The sequence below is a fragment of the Brassica rapa genome, chromosome A09 (assembly GCF_000309985.2).
Source record: "Brassica rapa cultivar Chiifu-401-42 chromosome A09, CAAS_Brap_v3.01, whole genome shotgun sequence".
Taxonomy (NCBI): domain Eukaryota; kingdom Viridiplantae; phylum Streptophyta; class Magnoliopsida; order Brassicales; family Brassicaceae; genus Brassica; species Brassica rapa.
The window spans coordinates 5,074,454-5,091,080 of NC_024803.2; the positions used below are offsets into that span (position 1 = coordinate 5,074,454).

The window sequence follows — 16,627 nt, forward strand, 5'->3', positions numbered from 1 at the left end:
AACAACACATCACTGAGACAAATCTTGGGTAAAAATATATAAAAACAGTTGTTATTCATATAAAATCAAATTTTTAATAAAGTTAGGCTAGTTGACAAAAAAAATAATAAAGTTAGGCTGAGTGGTGGAGGCGGTGGTGCTGATTCAGAGAGTGGGACATTGGTAGAAGAGAGAGAGGGTAAATAAAGGGGACAGAACATTCTGAGGGTTTCAGATTTGCACTAAGTTGAGAAAGAAGATAGAAGAAAACAGCTCATCTTCTTTGATCCTCTCTGTTTTTCCTTTTTTTAAAACTTTATAGGGTTTCTTACTTTTTTTTTGTTGGATTGCTGTTTTGTGTTTTGTCGGATCTCTCTTGGATTAGAGTTCTCTGCTTACAAACAGCAGCCCACACTTTTTTCCCAGTGTCTTTGTGTTTTTTTTTCACTCCATAATTACAAAGAAGGCTTCTCTTTCCACCAAAGGTATGAATTATCGTTGCTTCCTATTCATTTTCTTGCAGTTTTTTACTTGCCCTGATCTAAAGTCCATGTAAAAGCATATAAATCACTTCTTTTTTTCTCTAGGTTTGGAAGTAAACTTGTCTACTGATAATATCTACACATTTTAATTTATTTGTTTGGTAGATTTGAAACTTGAACCACATGTTTTGGTATATCTTGAAAAGACCATATTTCTATAAATGGGTCGATCTTATTAGAAAAATTACCAGGTTTTGGATAATTCATTTATCACACAAAACATAATCTTTCTTTCTTTCCTTCTTTGGCAACTCTCCATTGATCTCCATTGTTTTTCTTTAATTTTAATGCTTTTGTTAATCAAGAAACCTGCTTTATTCTTAAACCGGATATTCGTTCTTTTATCTAGGGTTCTGGGTTTTTGTTTCTTCTTCCTTTGATGCTTTCTGAACATGAAAAAAAGATTCTGTATACAAAAACAGAACATTGAAAAAAGAAACAGAGACTTTGGTAATAAAGAAATACGCGCAACGTGTCGGATTTATAAGCAAGTGGAGCATCTTTATTTTGTGTTTTGGTCTTTCATGTTTCCCCCTTTAATCTCTCATAGAGAGTTACCAAACTTAATAATAAGCAATATATAGATTTCTTCTCTTTCAGTTTAAGTCTTAAAGTCTACAGTTTATTGCTTCAACAACACTCTTCTTGTTTATGCTTTTGCATCCAATAAGGATCTCAGATTTTTAATCCTTAATGCTCTTCTGGTTACTACAACTTTTCCACAGATTCAGCTTAAGACAGAAGAGAAATGAAGTTTATGAAACTTGGATCCAAACCGGATTCATTCCAATCTGAAGAAGATTGCATAAGGTAAAATAAAATGTCTTCCAAGATTTGAATTGTTCTTTTTCTTATATATTAAATCTTTACATTTATGGCTGCTTACAGGTATGTAGCATCCGACTTAGCCACCGATGTAGTTGTAAACGTTGGAGACGTGAAGTTCTATCTCCACAAGGTAAAATTTAAAATCTCTAGACCCATAAATCAACAAACACACTTACTTGTTTTGGTCTTTGTTATCGAAAACAGTTTCCTCTTCTGTCCAAAAGCGCACGTCTTCAAAAACTAATAGCCGCAACGATCAACGAACAACAACAACAACAACAACCAGACGACGAAATCTCCATTCCCGACATCCCGGGAGGACCACCAGCGTTCGAGATATGCGCCAAGTTCTGCTACGGCATGACCGTGACCCTCAACGCGTACAGCGTCGTAGCCGCGCGTTGCGCGGCCGAGTACCTCGAGATGTACGAGTCGGTCGAGACCGGGAACCTCGTTTACAAGATCGAGGTGTTCTTGAACTCGAGCGTTTTGAGAAGCTGGAAAGACTCCATCATCGTCCTCCAGACGACGAGAGCGTTTCATCCCTGGTCTCGAGATGCGAAGATCGATGCAAGGTGTTTGGAGTCTATCGCTTCGAAAGCTGCGGTGGATCCAGCTAGAGTAGATTGGTCTTATACGTGTAACAGAAGAAAGGTTAACAGCATCGGCGTGGTGCCTAGAGACTGGTGGGTGGAGGATCTAACCGAGCTTAGTATAGATTTATACGAGAGAGTTGTTTCGACTATAAGAAGAAAAGGTGGTGTCTCCGGTGAGGTTATAGGAGAAGCTCTCGAGGTATACGCGGCGAAGAGAGTCCAGTTAGATGATCGTGACGTGGAGACGTTGATCTCGTTGCTGCCTGGTGAGAAACAGAGTGTTTCTTGCGGGTTCTTGATTAAACTTTTGAAATCTTGTGGAGAAGACGTGAGGAAAGAGTTGAGTAAGAGGATAGGAGAGAAGCTAGAGGAAGCCAATGTGGATGATCTCTTGATTAGAGCTTCCGATGGATGTGAAACGGTCTATGACGTTGACATTGTTGAGACGTTGATCGATGAGTTTGTTACGCAAACAGAGAAAAGAGACGAGGTTGGTCGTTCAGACAGCTCGGAAGCAGTTGTGGCAAAGCTAATCGATGGATACTTGTCTGAAATAGCGAGAATCGAGCCGAATCTAGAGCCTTTAAAGTTCATTGCAATTGCGGAAAAGGTTTCGAGTTTCCCGAGATCGTCACACGATGGAGTTTATCGTGCCATTGACATGTTCTTGAAGGTAACTTCCGCTCTGTACTTCTCTAAACTCAGTCACTTGATCCGTGGTCATTAGACCATTTCTAATAGTTGATTCTATTTTTCATTCTAAAATAGAATAAATCTATAATAAACTTGAGTTACACTCTAATCGCATTCTACTTTAGAGTAAAAAATAGGCTGATTGAACAAAGAAAAAACAACTTATTCATATATAGAATAAACTCATTTCTTTATATTATTATAGAATGAAAAATAGAATAACATTAGAATAATTTTATTTTAAACTTTATTTTAAAGTGAAAAGTAGAGTGAATGTTGTAGATGCTCTTAGCTCAACTAGAAAGCTCATAGTTGGAATGAGCGCTGAAATTAGGCCTGGGATTTTTATCCATAACCGAATACCCGAACCGGAACCGACCCGAAATGGACCGGTTCGGTTCGGTTTCGGTCCTAGACAATTTATCCGATGGATATTAGTGTTAATTATCCATGGGTATCGGTTCGGTTTCGTTTTTTACCCGAAACCGAACGGGTACCCGTTTAACCCGAATTCTATGTTTTAAAAACATAGATTTGTATCTTCTGAGGGTCGAATCCGGATTGGATAGGCAAAGCAACAACTGTTATACCACTAGACTAGTTCAACTTTGTTGTATTTAATACATGTTACTAATATATATACGTTTCTATTTACTTTTCTTTAAAAAAAATAAAATAAATAAATAAAAAACTGATATATAATTATTTTATTTTGCAAATATTTATATAATTCACATAAGAAACGGGTATTCAGAACCGACCCGAAACCGGTAGTACCCGATCCGAAATCCGAACCGAAATCTACTAAGTACTCATTGGGTATAGAATTCATTTATCCGAAAAATCCGGACCCGATCGGTTCCTATCCGAACCCGAACCGAATATCCGAAATCCCAGCCCTAGCTGAAACAAAACTAATATTACATGATTGCGGAAAAAAAAAAGTCGATATGCAGATTAATGGACTGTCACTTGAAACTCTATATGTATATTATATGGTTTTACAGGAGCATCCAGGAACAACAAAGAGCGAGAAGAAATCGATATGCAGATTAATGGATTGCCGGAAACTATCACCGGAAGCATGCGCTCACGCGGTGCAAAACGAACGGTTACCTTTACGTGTCGTTGTGCAGATACTCTTCTTCGAGCAGGTGCGAGCTACTGCGAAACCTTCTCTTCCACCTAGCGGCTCTCACGGGAGCTCGAGGACGACGACGGAAGAAGAGTGTGACTCAGTCACGGCCACGGAGGAGACAACGACGACGAGAGACAAGACAAGTGGTTCTGAGAAGACCAAGGCTAAAGGAGTTGTGATGTCTCGGATTTTCTCGAAGCTTTGGACTGGTAAAGACAGAGATGGTGTCGGGGATGTTAGTAGCTCAGATACGTCTGGAAGTCCTGGCTCAGCTACCACCGTCGATGATAAATCAACGCCGTCGACTCGCCGGAGAAGATCATCGTCTTGACTTTAGTCTTTTTTTTTGGTTTTCTTAATTAGGCTTTCTATTAAGCTAACTTGTTTTAGATCAAAATGGGTTTGGTATAAAATCACAGCCCATTAATAATTATAAGGCCATCTATTAAGGATGATAATTCGGAAAATCTTGTTATCCTCGTTACGCAAATTGCAGTCTTGCATTTTCACACCCGTGTTTTATTTTCGTTAATGAAACTGATATTTGTAGAATTGCATCAGCCGACCAATAAGAATGAAGAAAATTTACAGCCCATTAACATAGCTAAACCTACAAATTAGTTCTATATCGTGTTGACAAAAAAAAAAAAAAAAAAAAAGTTCTATATCGTAATTACTATTGGTACGTGGGGAAAAGAAAACGTTCACTGCGTCATCCATGACATCGTTGCATGCAGAGGCTCACTTTAGAAATGTGGAGAGTGACAATAGAAGAAGACTTAATTTGCAAAAGTTAGTATTTTTTATTGTTACATTATTATATGTAGGTCTCTTAAGGATATTATAGGGTCAACCGTTTCTTTCTTCCAGGGGTCGACTTAGAACTTTGTCCGCTAAATTATTATATTTTTATCTCATAGTTTCCTACTTTTAGATCTTGTAATGTTCTTATGTGTACTAGATTTTTTAACCGCGCTACGCGCGGATAAGATATTATATACATTTTTAAATTCTAAAAAAATAATGTATAATATTGTATTACATTATTTAAAAAATATAAAATAAGACTACATAACATAAATATATTTTTAAAACTTTCTTTGTGGAAATCATTATGTTGTTTGATTATTGTACTTGATTCACATATTTGCATAGTTATTTGTGATGGATGAATAACTATATTTTTATTATCAGTAAATAATATATATTTATTATATAATATAAGAAAAATGAAATTATTTACTTATAAAACAAACTTGTCTCATGTTGGGGACTCGGTTATAGACATATCATATTCGAATGAGACATTTTTACAGTTATCAATCTTCTTAACAGTCAAGAAACAAATATGAATATCAAAACAATATCTCATACGATCTTTTTGTGGAATAACTGCTCTGAATAAATTGAATTTAGACATCAAAAACGACTGGAAATGGATGGGCAGATGTATTATCTAAGTCAGCTTTACAAAATACTATTCATTGTTCATATATCATTTATGTCCATCCTATTTTTTTGTCCATCATTTCTTAAACATCTTGAAATAACTGATGCTAATTAATAATAAACTTTTGGCTGGCAAAAAAAATCAAATTTGTCTAATTATCGCTTAATTTGTCTAACTGATATATATGTATTTCTCAATTCTAAAAAAATAATGAATAATATTGTATTACATTATTTAAAGAATATAAAATAAGACTACCTAACATTAATATATTTAAAATTTTTTTTTTGTGAAAATCATTATGTTGTTTGATTGTTGTACTTGATTCACATATTTGCATAGATATTTGTGATAGATAAATAAATATATTTTATTATCAGTAAATAATATATATTTATTATATAATATAAGAAAAATAAAATTATTTACTTTTTAAACAAAGTTGTCTCATGTTGGAGATTCGGTTATAGATATATAATATTCGAAGGAGACATTTTTACAGTCATCAATCTTTTTAACAGTCAAGAAACAAATCTGAATATCAAAACAATATCTCATACGATCTCTTTGTGGAATAACTGCTATAAAGAAATTGAATTTAGGCATCAAAAAGGACTGGAAATGATGTGCAGATTTGTTATCTAAGTCAGCTTTACAAAGTACTACTATTCATAGTTCATATATCATTTTACTTCTTAAACATCTTGAAATAACTGATGCTAATTAATAATAAACTTTTGGCTGGAATAAAATCAAATTTGTCTAATTATCGCTTAAATATTTTATTAATATTGTCTAAGAAACTTTCAATTGATATCGTAGTTTAATCTTTATTAGTTTTTTTGTTAATTTTAGAGTTTTTTGTATTTAAGATTTTTTTCCATATTAAGCTTATATTTCTTTCACATAATATATATATATATATGTCAAAAAAATTACCATCAAATCAGTTTTACTTATTTATTATTTTGTTTTTAATGAAAATACACTTTTTAAATAATTTAATTTAAAATAAAATTATATATTAGTTTTTTGTATTCTAACAATTTGATTGATTTAATTAATTTGCTTTGGTGGATAACTTAAAAAGTTTTCATATGAATCGGGGAAAGCAAGCTTATGTTGTTATATTATATTTATTTGTGTATATGGAATCTATACATAATGCTAGTGTAATAACGAATAAACATTATTATTTTTTTGTAACTTCAAAAAGATACATTATTACAATTTGAAATTATTCAAAATTGAATAAAATGGTAATTAAATAAATCTAATTGTTTTTTTATCTTGTTTAGTTGGATTCTCATGAAAATAAATCGATAGGTTAAACAAATGTTTCAAAATTTGTTGTGTTATTGTTTTGTCTATAAATTACAAAATTTATTGAATTGATATATTTAATTATTGCACCTTTAAATAATATTTTATTAAGACATTAGAGAACTATGTTTTGAGTTGTTTTGTCAAAATTGTACAAAAATCTATGCTTTTTCATATTTGTCACAAAAACTTATATGTTAAACTCTCTTACTTTTACAAAATTCTTAACTTTGTCACGAAAACAAAAATCTATGTTTTTTTCATATTTGTCAATGTTCTCACACTTTCAAAGAATATATTAGCTTAGTCACTTACTTATTTTTTTTACAAAACAAAATATCGGAGTCTTGAAAGTTGAATCCATATTATTGTAAATGTACATAAGAGTTTGTGATTACATATTTAGTGATTCTTGTATATGTGTTCAAGAAAGTTTCAATGGCTTAGTGGTATCTGTCCTATATTTATGTAATACTAACCCGGGTTCGATCCTTTCTTTTGCATTGTTTATTCATTTTTTACGAAAAACTAAGTGAAAAGACGTGGCAACTTCGGACTCTTTGATTGGACGATTTTTTGTGCTTACGTGGACACTCTAAGAGGAGCTTATATCCCCCTTTTAGTATAGTATTCTTAACTTTGTCACGAAAATAAAAATCTATGTTTTTTCATATTTGTCAATGTTCTCACACTTTCAAAGAATATATTAGCTTAGTCACTTACTTATTTTTTTTTACAAAACAAAATATCGGAGTCTTGAAAGTTGAATCCATATTATTGTAAATGTACATAAGAGTTTGTGATTACATATTTAGTGATTCTTGTATATGTGTTCAAGAAAGTTTCAATGGCTTAGTGGTATCTGTCCTATATTTATGTAATACTAACCCGGGTTCGATCCTTTCCTTTGCATTGTTTATTCATTTTTTACGAAAAACAAAGTGAGATGACGTGGCAACTTCGGACTCTCTGATTGGACAATTTTTTGTGCCTACGTGGACACTCTAAGAGGAGCTTATATCCCCTTTTAGTATAGTATAGATTGTGAAAATGTTGGACCCTGACCAGGAGAGTTTTTTTTTGTAAATTGTATCTTCTATATTATAGTTATAAAAACTTTGGAAAGAAGACGGGAGTTAAGGAAAAACCTGCCTTTTACAAAAAAATGCATAAACTGATATCAAGCTAGGTGATTAGTGGAGAATAGTAGGCAACGACGAATATTTAGTTCTATATCTCCATTGTAATGCATTGCATGTGATCTTTTTACAAATCATACCTAAAATGGTTATGATTAGCATTCCATGAAAAAGGATAAAATTCTTATAAAGCCTAAACCATGATTATATATAATTTCACCCACTCATTAACCAAGTATGTACGCAACTATTGACGCTCTTTTGCATAATTCCATCGATTACTAAGCTTCAATTACCCTGATATTCTATATAAAGTTGAATGATTAGGGGTGATTCCGAATCCGTCGAGAAAAGGACCCGTAAACAGTCTTATATATATATATATATATACATATGCATATATATATATATATATGCATAAAAATATAGCAACTATTTCTACAGTAAGAATAAAGAGAGAGTATAAATATTGCAAGTAAAATATACTTTTAAAAAATGAATGGCTGAGAGAGGACCCAACTTTTCGCGGGGAAACGGAGCCGCTCACACACACCATCTTGGAATCTTGAATGGCTGAGAGAGGACCCAACTTCCTAAAACGTCACAAAAATACATACAAATTATTAAAAGATTGTAATACTCCGTTTTAAATTTTTCAAAAGGAGAGAAGAAATCCTTTTGATGATTTCTTTTGAATAAATTGCACTTGTTAATTTTTAAAATATACCGTGGAAGGATCTTCTAATATACGGCGGCGAGTATCAACCTTGACATCCTATAGTTCCTTGTCTCTCTTAGTCATTTTATTATTCAATTTTTTTTAAATCTCAACTTGGATTTTAATACTAAGTATTTATGTATTTATATACGTGTGTCTTCTATCTTCAGAGACATGTAAATCTCTCTTTCTTTCTGTGCAAATATCACTTTCTTGCTCCTAGAACAAATCTTCTTCTTATTCCTCTGAGCTTCTCCCAGACACCAGCAAACAAACCAGCAGGGACAGAGAAGCACAAACTTAACAATCTCAAAACTCACCAGATAAATTATAAAAATATAATTGAAAAAAATGAGCTGCAATGGTTGCCGTGTGCTCCGAAAAGGTTGCAGCGAGAATTGTATCCTCCGGCCATGTATTCAATGGATAGAAACCGCCGATGCTCAAGGCCACGCCACCGTCTTCGTGGCTAAATTCTTCGGCCGTGCCGGTCTCATGTCCTTTATCTCCGCCGTACCCGAATCTCAGCGTCCCGGTAATTAACCTAACTAAAACAGATGTCAACTTGTTCGAATACTATTATGAATGTTGTCATGTTTTCTAATCTTTTGGTTTCTTTTCTTGTGCAGCTTTGTTTCAGTCTTTGCTCTACGAAGCTTGTGGGAGAACAGTGAATCCAGTCAACGGAGCAATCGGAATGCTGTGGACGGGAAACTGGAAAGTCTGCCAAGCTGCTGTTGAGACGGTGCTTCGCGGCGGTTCTTTGAGACCTATCCCTGAGCTTCTCACTCACGGCGGCGGGTTTCCATCGGCTACATCTGAAGAAGCATCTGAGATCTGCACGGAAATGTTGAAGCTCCAGCAGAATGATGGTTCCAGCGATCGTAACATCTACCACCATTCAAGATTTTCAAGCTCTAGATCAAGATCTACGCTGGATTCTTCTCCCAGGAAACGTAAGCTCGAAATATCACTAAACCCTAGTTTACCCATGAAAGCAGTGCCTTCTTCCACACGGCAGCGATCTAGAACACCGTCGATGAACTCAGAGGAGTCAGTGACAACGACGACGACGTTTTGGGATAACTTTGCATCTGGTGCTCAACACGGAAACGGAGGAGGAGAAACAAGCAGGCTGCTTAACCTTTTTGTTTAAGGAAACGATGTTTTCAATTTTTTCTTTCTCTGGGTTACTTTAGGGTTCAGAAATGTATTTTTACACATTTTCTCTCCCTTTTTCGTGGATAACAAGTATTTGGACCGATAAAGAGATTTTGTTCTCTCGGTTAAGCTTGTTAACAAATGCTGAAACTTTGTTGAGTTATATTATCTCTATTTTGTTATGACTAACACGATAACAAAATAGTAATCACTGTTTGAGACAATCTCGTAATAATGAACTACTTTACACTAGATGATCCATCCATCTTGTCTAATATTTTCCAGTTTTTTACTTGTAATCGCTACTGTATTTGCCACAATGCTGCAGCAGCGTATGTAAATTCTATGTTTATTTTGTTGGAGATTCAACGATTATAGACTTTTTAGCATATAAGTACCAATATGAATGTATATAATACCCCCCCCCCCCCCCCACCAAACAATATATAGTGGGGCTTATAGAACATTAATAACTCAAATGATGGAAACAAATAAGTAGTAGTAGATCTTAACATCTTACCACACAAAAAAATAGTGCCGTACATAAAATAATAAAGATGGATATACAATATCTAAGCATGTGGTTGGACCAAATGGTTGGAGCGGAGGCCACATTGACACATGGTCCTTTGTTTTAGAGGCAGCTTTTGGACGACGCAAAGAGCCATTTTCCATCTCTCTCTTCATATGCTATTATTTTAGCAGACCACAGAAGTGATAATTATAGTACGTACAACAATTTAGCGTTACATAATTTCGATATAACGCAAACAATTACTGCTGCATGCTAATTAACCATTAATTTTATGGCATATTGTGTCGTTTTTCTTGAATTTTATTACGTGTTAGATATTATTTCCTGTGTCCGTATGCATTGTGAATTTACAAGTTACAACTCGCCTCTTTCGAGTTATTTGGCGTTTTTAGATAATGTTTTATGATCTCATCAAAGGATAATGTCACGTAGGACCCTCAAATTTTCTTTGCCAACCATCCAATGGCAATCAAAGCCAATGTCACGTCATATTCCCTTACTTTTTCTGACATCTACGACTTCTTTTATATTCCCAATCACGATTTTTATTGCCTCCACCATTTACAACCTTTTTATGTATTGGAATTTATAATTCAACCTCGAAAGCTAACTAAATAAGTAAACAATATTCGTATTTTAGTAAGCTCGGGATTTTAAGGAATCGAGAGGCTTTGTTCATCCTGTCGTTTATTACAAATAGAGATAATATTAAAAGTTTTAAGAAAATGATAACAACTGGAAAGAATGAACACAAGGTTCTATTTTTAACAATAAAATAAGGTTCAGTTTCTGTTTTACATGACTCAGATGATAATACGAATTGAAGTCAAATCAATAATGTTAAGAAATGGATAGACTGACTCGTTCTGGATGTTAAAAGCCGTAGCTGTAATTGGACCTGGTAGGGCTCATTGTCTTTTATATTCACCTTACGTCCCCGAGCACACTTTGCTGACTTAATTACCTTTAGCTTTATCCATTCCATCAATAATGGGAAAATGATTTTATCAAAATGTTATCAACATATCACAAATAAACAAAATTTAAAGGTAGACATAAGAGTAAGACAAAGGATTCGGTTTAACTTTGTGGGTGTATGTTTATGTGACTTTAGGGATTTAAATCGTTTTTATAATGTATGACACGAGATGATTGTAGGACGTATATAAGCTATGTCAATAGTGCTGGTTTTCCAAGTAATGAACAGGCAAAAAATCTAATTCGTTTTTTTTATATAAATAGGCGATCCTTCGTCGTGGGAGAGTCCAAGAGACATATGCCCCTTCAACAATTTAATTGGGCGTACCATTAAACTCTTTTCAGCTCCTAATCCACCCAGTTAGCATTTCTTTACACTATAGATATTTTTACCAAATAAAAGTTGAATTATTAATATTAATATACTAACTTGTTTATTGATTGCTTCCACACATGTCGGATCTGACCTAAGTAAATAATAATATTTTACGTTTTAAGGTTTTTAGTTTCATTGATTTGAGACTGTGGGAGCAATGTTTTATTGAATATGAATATTTGTCGTGATATGTAAAATATGCTGACGGCAGTAATAAATAAAAACCGTGAAATGAATGGATAAAAATCGAAGTAAGGGCATAATATCAATCAAAGCTACGAGCCTCACTATAAAAAATGATGCAAGAGGAGAGACACATGCGGCGTATAGAATCTGAGGGCTAGGGACCAGCGGAGATTTAGGAGCAATGTAATGGAGACGATGACGGAACAGGTGTTCGAACACGTGATAGTCACCCGACTGTAGGCCTGGGTGCCCCGCCGATTTCAATTCGATTGATTCGGATTTTTCAATTTTTGGTGTTATGATAATAAGTTCCGTTGGATTTTACTAATTATCAGGTCGGGTTCAGTTTGATTCTTTTCGGATTCGGTTCGGATTGTAACCAATAATTGAAATCGTCCAAAAATATATTTTTTAAACTTCAAAAATTGATATTTTTTTTTCAAAATATAGAAATTAACTATTCACAAATCTAATTAAAAATTAATTAAACTATCTAAATTAACTGAAAAGTATTCAAAATAACGAATAAGACAAATTACAAAAATATTTTGAATACTCCAACATATCTAAATCACTTTAACATATATAAAAACATTACCATATTTTACTAATTTAAATATCTTCAGATCCTAGTTTGGATTTTGGTTCGATTTGGGTTATAACCAAATCCCAAAATACTAAACTCATAAGTCTCGTTCGGATATAAATGTTTTTGTATAACGGATCCGGTTCGGGTTAGGGTAAAAACGCTCAGACCTATCCGACTGTCTCCCTCATCACCGGAACTTATAATTATATCCAATCTTGGCCTTTGATCCTACAAATGGATTTGACAACTTTGACTAACATTCTCGCATCCTGTATATATATCACGTATGTAACTTAAGTATTAAAAACAGCAAGTTGTTCACAGTTTTGCATCTAGCTGGTTAGCTTATGCTGGCCAAGGGGCTGCAGAATAGTTATGAAATAATATGTTCAACGTAAAAAAAAAAGTATTAAAAACAGCAATTTAAAGCAATATAATTGTTGTAAATGAATGATACAACCTCTGAGCCTCGATATTTTTATCCCAGTGGAACCAAGTGTTTATTTCTAATTCTGGTGGCCTGGTGGGGGGGGGGTACCTTCCTCAGTTTTTTGTGAAGTGTTTTAAGACCGTGCAGATTAATTCATTTTTTAAACTGTGCACATGTATAGTGAAGCCCAATGTTGTAAAGCCCATTAGTTTTAATGCATCATTAATAGCTTTCTGGACCATTGGAAAAAAAGACATACGTTGGTTTGACATACATAGTTTGATATTAATATTACAAAATACAAGTGAAATCTTTACCATGAATGTGAAACATGTATCTGAGTAAATATTCTAAAAATGTGTGATAAAATGACCAGGTTATGGTCTATCTTCAACTACATGCGGTTGATCACACATATTTGACATGTAGAGCGGATGAGAGAAGCTAACGTTCTCCGGAGTGGGATTCGGCGAGACGGCGGCGAGTGAGGCTAAAATGATGCTAGAGGAACACGCCACTGGCTGGGGATTGAAGAGAGATGTTGATGATGATGATGTAGAGAGCTTAGTGCTGACATGGAAGGGACATAGTGTTGTGTTTGCATCGTCTTGGTACTAATTAATCAAAGCCTAAAATAGATAATGATGTGTTTATCTTTCTTTAATCTAGGATTAGTGCTTACTAGTAGAACTTAACTAAATAGTTGATGACTTGATGTAATTAGAAAAGTTTTGGGGATTCTGACCCGACCCAACTCGTTGTGTGACTTGTGTCTGAATATGCTGACTTTCAAACTTTATTAGTTGTGCAAAATCAAGTAACATGATTGGTCAGTTAGCTATATCCAGCTGTGTAAAATTTTCAGCACGTGCCTCGTTGACTAAACGTTGACTTTCACAAAACAGAAGCTTCTAAAAAAAAACACACAAACAAAAAGAAATAAGAAGAATATGCGATCTATCCGTCTCTAAAAATTTCCCCCAAAAATCCCTCTTTTGTTTTTCTGTTAATCACTTTACTCCCAAGTCGCGATTACTGTTCATCTCAAAAGCTCAAATTCGCTTCTCTGTTCTTCTTCTTCTTCTTCTCCTCAACGAGGTTAGTTAAATTTATCAATTTTATACTATTTTTGCCGAATCTGGTAAAAATCTATAGCGTGCTTCATTATTGCGCGATTGAAAAAAACTGTATAGTTTTTTTTCAGTTTCTGTTGATCTCGGGAATCGAAACTGGTAATAAAGTTTCGATTTTTATTTTGTTGGTAGGTTACTGTTCAGTGTTTCATTCTTATGCATTTGTGTAGTAATGGAATCAGTTCCGATGAACTTGAAAAAGTTACTTACTTTCACAATTCCCAATCTGGGTTTTGTAATTCCGATCTCAATTTTGGTTTATCGCAACAAAGAGTTGACCTTTTGACTTGTACGGATCCAGATTCGTATTCTTCTTACAGTTTGTGTTCTGTTTTTTTTTTTTGTTTCTAAAGGGACCCAAATGCCAACGGGTCAGCATCATGTCGTTAGGACAGATACTTCCGAGTTAAAGTCTCAGCTCGAGAAGAAGATTGGTCGGGCCAAAACCGAGAGATACCTTAATCTCTTGTCCAAATTCTTGAGCTTGAAAATCAGCAAACCCGATTTCGATAAGCTAGTCGTCGCCACGGTGAAGAAGGAGAACGTTGGTCTGCACAACGCTTTGCTAAGAGGGATTATTAAGAATGTGTGTCTCTCAAAGACATCGAATGGTGTTGAAGGAGTAGAGAAGAAGAAGCAATTGAATGGTGTCAAGTCTTTATGCAACGACCTTCCTAAATCGCCTCGTAAAGGGAGGACTCAAAGGAGGTTGAATAAGGATTGTAATGGAAGCAAAGGAAAGAGTCAAGTCACTGAGGTTGTTTCTTCTAGTTTAAAACAACAATGGTCAATGGAAGATGGTGAAGAAGTTGATCAGTTGACTCGGTGTTGGAGAAGTCAACCCATTGAGGCTCCCTTTGGTGTTAATCTTAGAGATGTGAGCAAGAGAAGACCTCACGTAGGGACTTGTTACTCCTCTGGTGAGCTTCCTGATTCTATTTCTCTAAAGAAGAAAGTTGAAGAAGGCATGGAGGGAGAAGGACTAGAGGTTTCAGCTGGTTTTGCTAACTCGTTGAACGCTGGACTCAATGTCTTCTTGAAAAGACTAATCAAACCGTGTCTAGAATTAGCAGCTTCAAGGTCTAGTAGCCGAGGGGAAGTTTGTTCTTCTTCTTCTTCAATATCTATGGAAGATTTTAAAGTAGCTATGGAGTTAAACCCGTTGATACTTGGGGAAGATTGGTCTACAAAGCTTGAAAAGATCAGGTTAGCTACACCAGATTTTCAGACAAGCTAACTCTTTAACTAGATAGATCATCTGATTCTTCCATTACAGAGTTTGTGTTGGACAACATCTTTAGGTTTTTGTGTGTGTATATATATGTCTTGGTGTTTAATTGCTTGTTGCTGATTTTATATGTTTAGGGTTTGATTTTTTTAAACAACTTCAATAAAAGAAATAAGGTAATATTACAGCCAAAAGTATCAAAACAACAATTCTTTAATGTTTTCAAGAACACAAGAAGCAGAAACAAACAGAACAATTAAAAATAAAATTTTAAATCAAATCTCAAAAACAAGCTCAATAACGGTTTATAAATTTTCGGTTTTCCCTCTTTAGTTAAATGCTCCACAGTCACGACGGATGTTACCGTTGCGTCCAACCTTAACGCCAACACGGCCAAGCTTGGTCATAGCTTTTACAAACGCGGCGTTGAAAGCAGGTGAGCTCTTGGCCCAAGCGTCAACGGTGGGCCTAGAGCGACGGTCGGTGAAGAGAACTTGGTCGGAAGTGAAGAGTCCTTTGCCTTGTTGCAGATTCTTGAAGTAAATGTTGTCGAACGTTCTTGGAGTAACTGGGTCCATGTTAATAGCGATTCTTGGATCAACTTTCTTGGGACAAGCCGCTTGAAGTTCTTTAACGTAGGCTTTGTTTATGGTTGGATCAACAGGGTGTGTGCGGTTGAAGTTGTAGATTCTGTTGGCTACTTTGCTACAGTGGGCGAACCCGAGGGTGTGAGCCGCTGCATGGTTGGAAAATTTTAACAGTTTAGAAAGATGCATTTTGGTGGTATTAATATTATTCTTTGTTTATTAGAAAACAAATGTACCAATTAATTTACCATTTAGTTATTTTTTTGTTAACATTGGAAGTTTTGAGTTTTATGTTCACAATTTTTTCCAAATTCATAGTCAAACTTTTAGTTTCAGGTATTTCGATTTAAAAAATAACTTTCTGTAGCAAATGTAGTTTGAATCTGAGGCACCAAGGAATCATAAAACTTATATTATTATTACCTGAAAGAGCAATCATATCATCTTGAGTAAGTTTGTTTTTGGCAAAGAGCTTGTTGAGTTTGTCAACGTTGTCATTTGGTCCTGGCAAGTTTCCATTGACGCTAGCAGCGGTTGATACCAAACCGTCACGCCTACCGAGTTCCACTTTGTAAGACGGTCCTTTAGCCTAAACACATCCAAAAAGCTACGTTTAATAGTTGTATAAAAATATAATATTGTAAACTTGTGTTTTTTTGACCTAATACTTTCTGTAAGATAAATGATTTTGTGTAACTTACCGCGACAATAACATCACGGGTGGCTAAGGCAAGGATATCAGCACAAGAAACTTTGTTTCTGCAGCTTGGGATTGCGTCAATAGCTTTCTTGGCTTTGATCACAACATCAAATCCATCTCCGGCCAAAGACACGTTGTCTGGATGATCCTTCTCGGCCTTGTTGTTAGGCGTTGATTGAATCAAGACCGACGCATCACATCCCTTTATATAAAACAAGCAACATATATATAAGTAACCATATTATAGGTTTCAAATATAGAGAAAGCAATCAAAAGTTTTGAGCATTATACGTTGACGAAGCAATCGTGGAGAGAAGA

At 34.7% G+C, this 16,627-nt stretch overlaps 4 protein-coding genes across 5 annotated transcripts; 3 read left to right on the forward strand and 1 right to left on the reverse strand.

The window, feature by feature from the left end:
- The first annotated feature begins 206 nt into the window (after positions 1 to 206).
- Positions 207 to 4,328, forward strand: LOC103837611 (BTB/POZ domain-containing protein NPY3). 2 transcript variants are annotated; one of them, XM_033279290.1, is made up of 5 exons: positions 207 to 464; positions 1,247 to 1,331; positions 1,410 to 1,479; positions 1,554 to 2,618; positions 3,646 to 4,325. In XM_033279290.1, the coding sequence occupies exons 2-5, from the start codon at positions 1,270 to 1,272 to the stop codon at positions 4,105 to 4,107; spliced, it is 1,659 nt and encodes a 552-aa protein (XP_033135181.1). In that variant the 5' UTR covers positions 207 to 464; positions 1,247 to 1,269; the 3' UTR covers positions 4,108 to 4,325. The 2 variants fall into 2 exon arrangements, with proteins under 2 accessions (XP_033135181.1, XP_018510597.2); XM_018655081.2 differs by lacking the exon at positions 207 to 464 and adding an exon at positions 596 to 1,008 and having other exon boundaries at positions 3,646 to 4,328.
- Positions 4,329 to 8,491: 4,163 nt separating this feature from the next.
- LOC103837612 (LOB domain-containing protein 37) lies at positions 8,492 to 9,819 on the forward strand. The gene is made up of 2 exons (XM_009113969.2): positions 8,492 to 8,941; positions 9,036 to 9,819. The coding sequence occupies exons 1-2, from the start codon at positions 8,758 to 8,760 to the stop codon at positions 9,560 to 9,562; spliced, it is 711 nt and encodes a 236-aa protein (XP_009112217.1). The 5' UTR covers positions 8,492 to 8,757; the 3' UTR covers positions 9,563 to 9,819.
- A 253-nt stretch (positions 9,820 to 10,072) lies between these two features.
- On the forward strand, positions 10,073 to 15,176 carry LOC103837613. The gene is made up of 2 exons (XM_009113970.3): positions 10,073 to 13,759; positions 14,148 to 15,176. Exon 2 carries the CDS (start codon positions 14,156 to 14,158, stop codon positions 15,029 to 15,031), a length of 876 nt encoding a protein of 291 aa, XP_009112218.1. The 5' UTR covers positions 10,073 to 13,759; positions 14,148 to 14,155; the 3' UTR covers positions 15,032 to 15,176.
- A 39-nt stretch (positions 15,177 to 15,215) lies between these two features.
- LOC103837614 (peroxidase 73) lies at positions 15,216 to 16,620 on the reverse strand (the record flags this gene model as incomplete). Its single annotated transcript, XM_009113971.3, is given in 4 exon segments — positions 15,216 to 15,758; positions 16,033 to 16,198; positions 16,311 to 16,511; positions 16,601 to 16,620. Coding segments are annotated over 4 exon segments (794 nt in total), but the record flags the coding sequence as incomplete, so codon positions are not given.
- Positions 16,621 to 16,627: the final 7 nt, after the last annotated feature.

What these genes read in the sequence shown, in the direction of transcription:
- LOC103837611 (XM_033279290.1), top strand. Translation starts at nt 1,270, where the DNA reads ATGAAGTTTATGAAACTTGGATCCAAACCGGATTCATTCCAATCTGAA. An exon ending in TCTGAAGAAGATTGCATAAG is followed by an intron (nt 1,332 to 1,409) that starts GTAAAATAAAAT and finishes GGCTGCTTACAG; the next exon opens with GTATGTAGCATCCGACTTAG. An exon ending in CCATTGACATGTTCTTGAAG is followed by an intron (nt 2,619 to 3,645) that starts GTAACTTCCGCT and finishes ATGGTTTTACAG; the next exon opens with GAGCATCCAGGAACAACAAA.
- LOC103837612 (XM_009113969.2), top strand. Translation starts at nt 8,758, where the DNA reads ATGAGCTGCAATGGTTGCCGTGTGCTCCGAAAAGGTTGCAGCGAGAAT. An exon ending in ACCCGAATCTCAGCGTCCCG is followed by an intron (nt 8,942 to 9,035) that starts GTAATTAACCTA and finishes TTTCTTGTGCAG; the next exon opens with CTTTGTTTCAGTCTTTGCTC.
- LOC103837613 (XM_009113970.3), top strand. Translation starts at nt 14,156, where the DNA reads ATGCCAACGGGTCAGCATCATGTCGTTAGGACAGATACTTCCGAGTTA.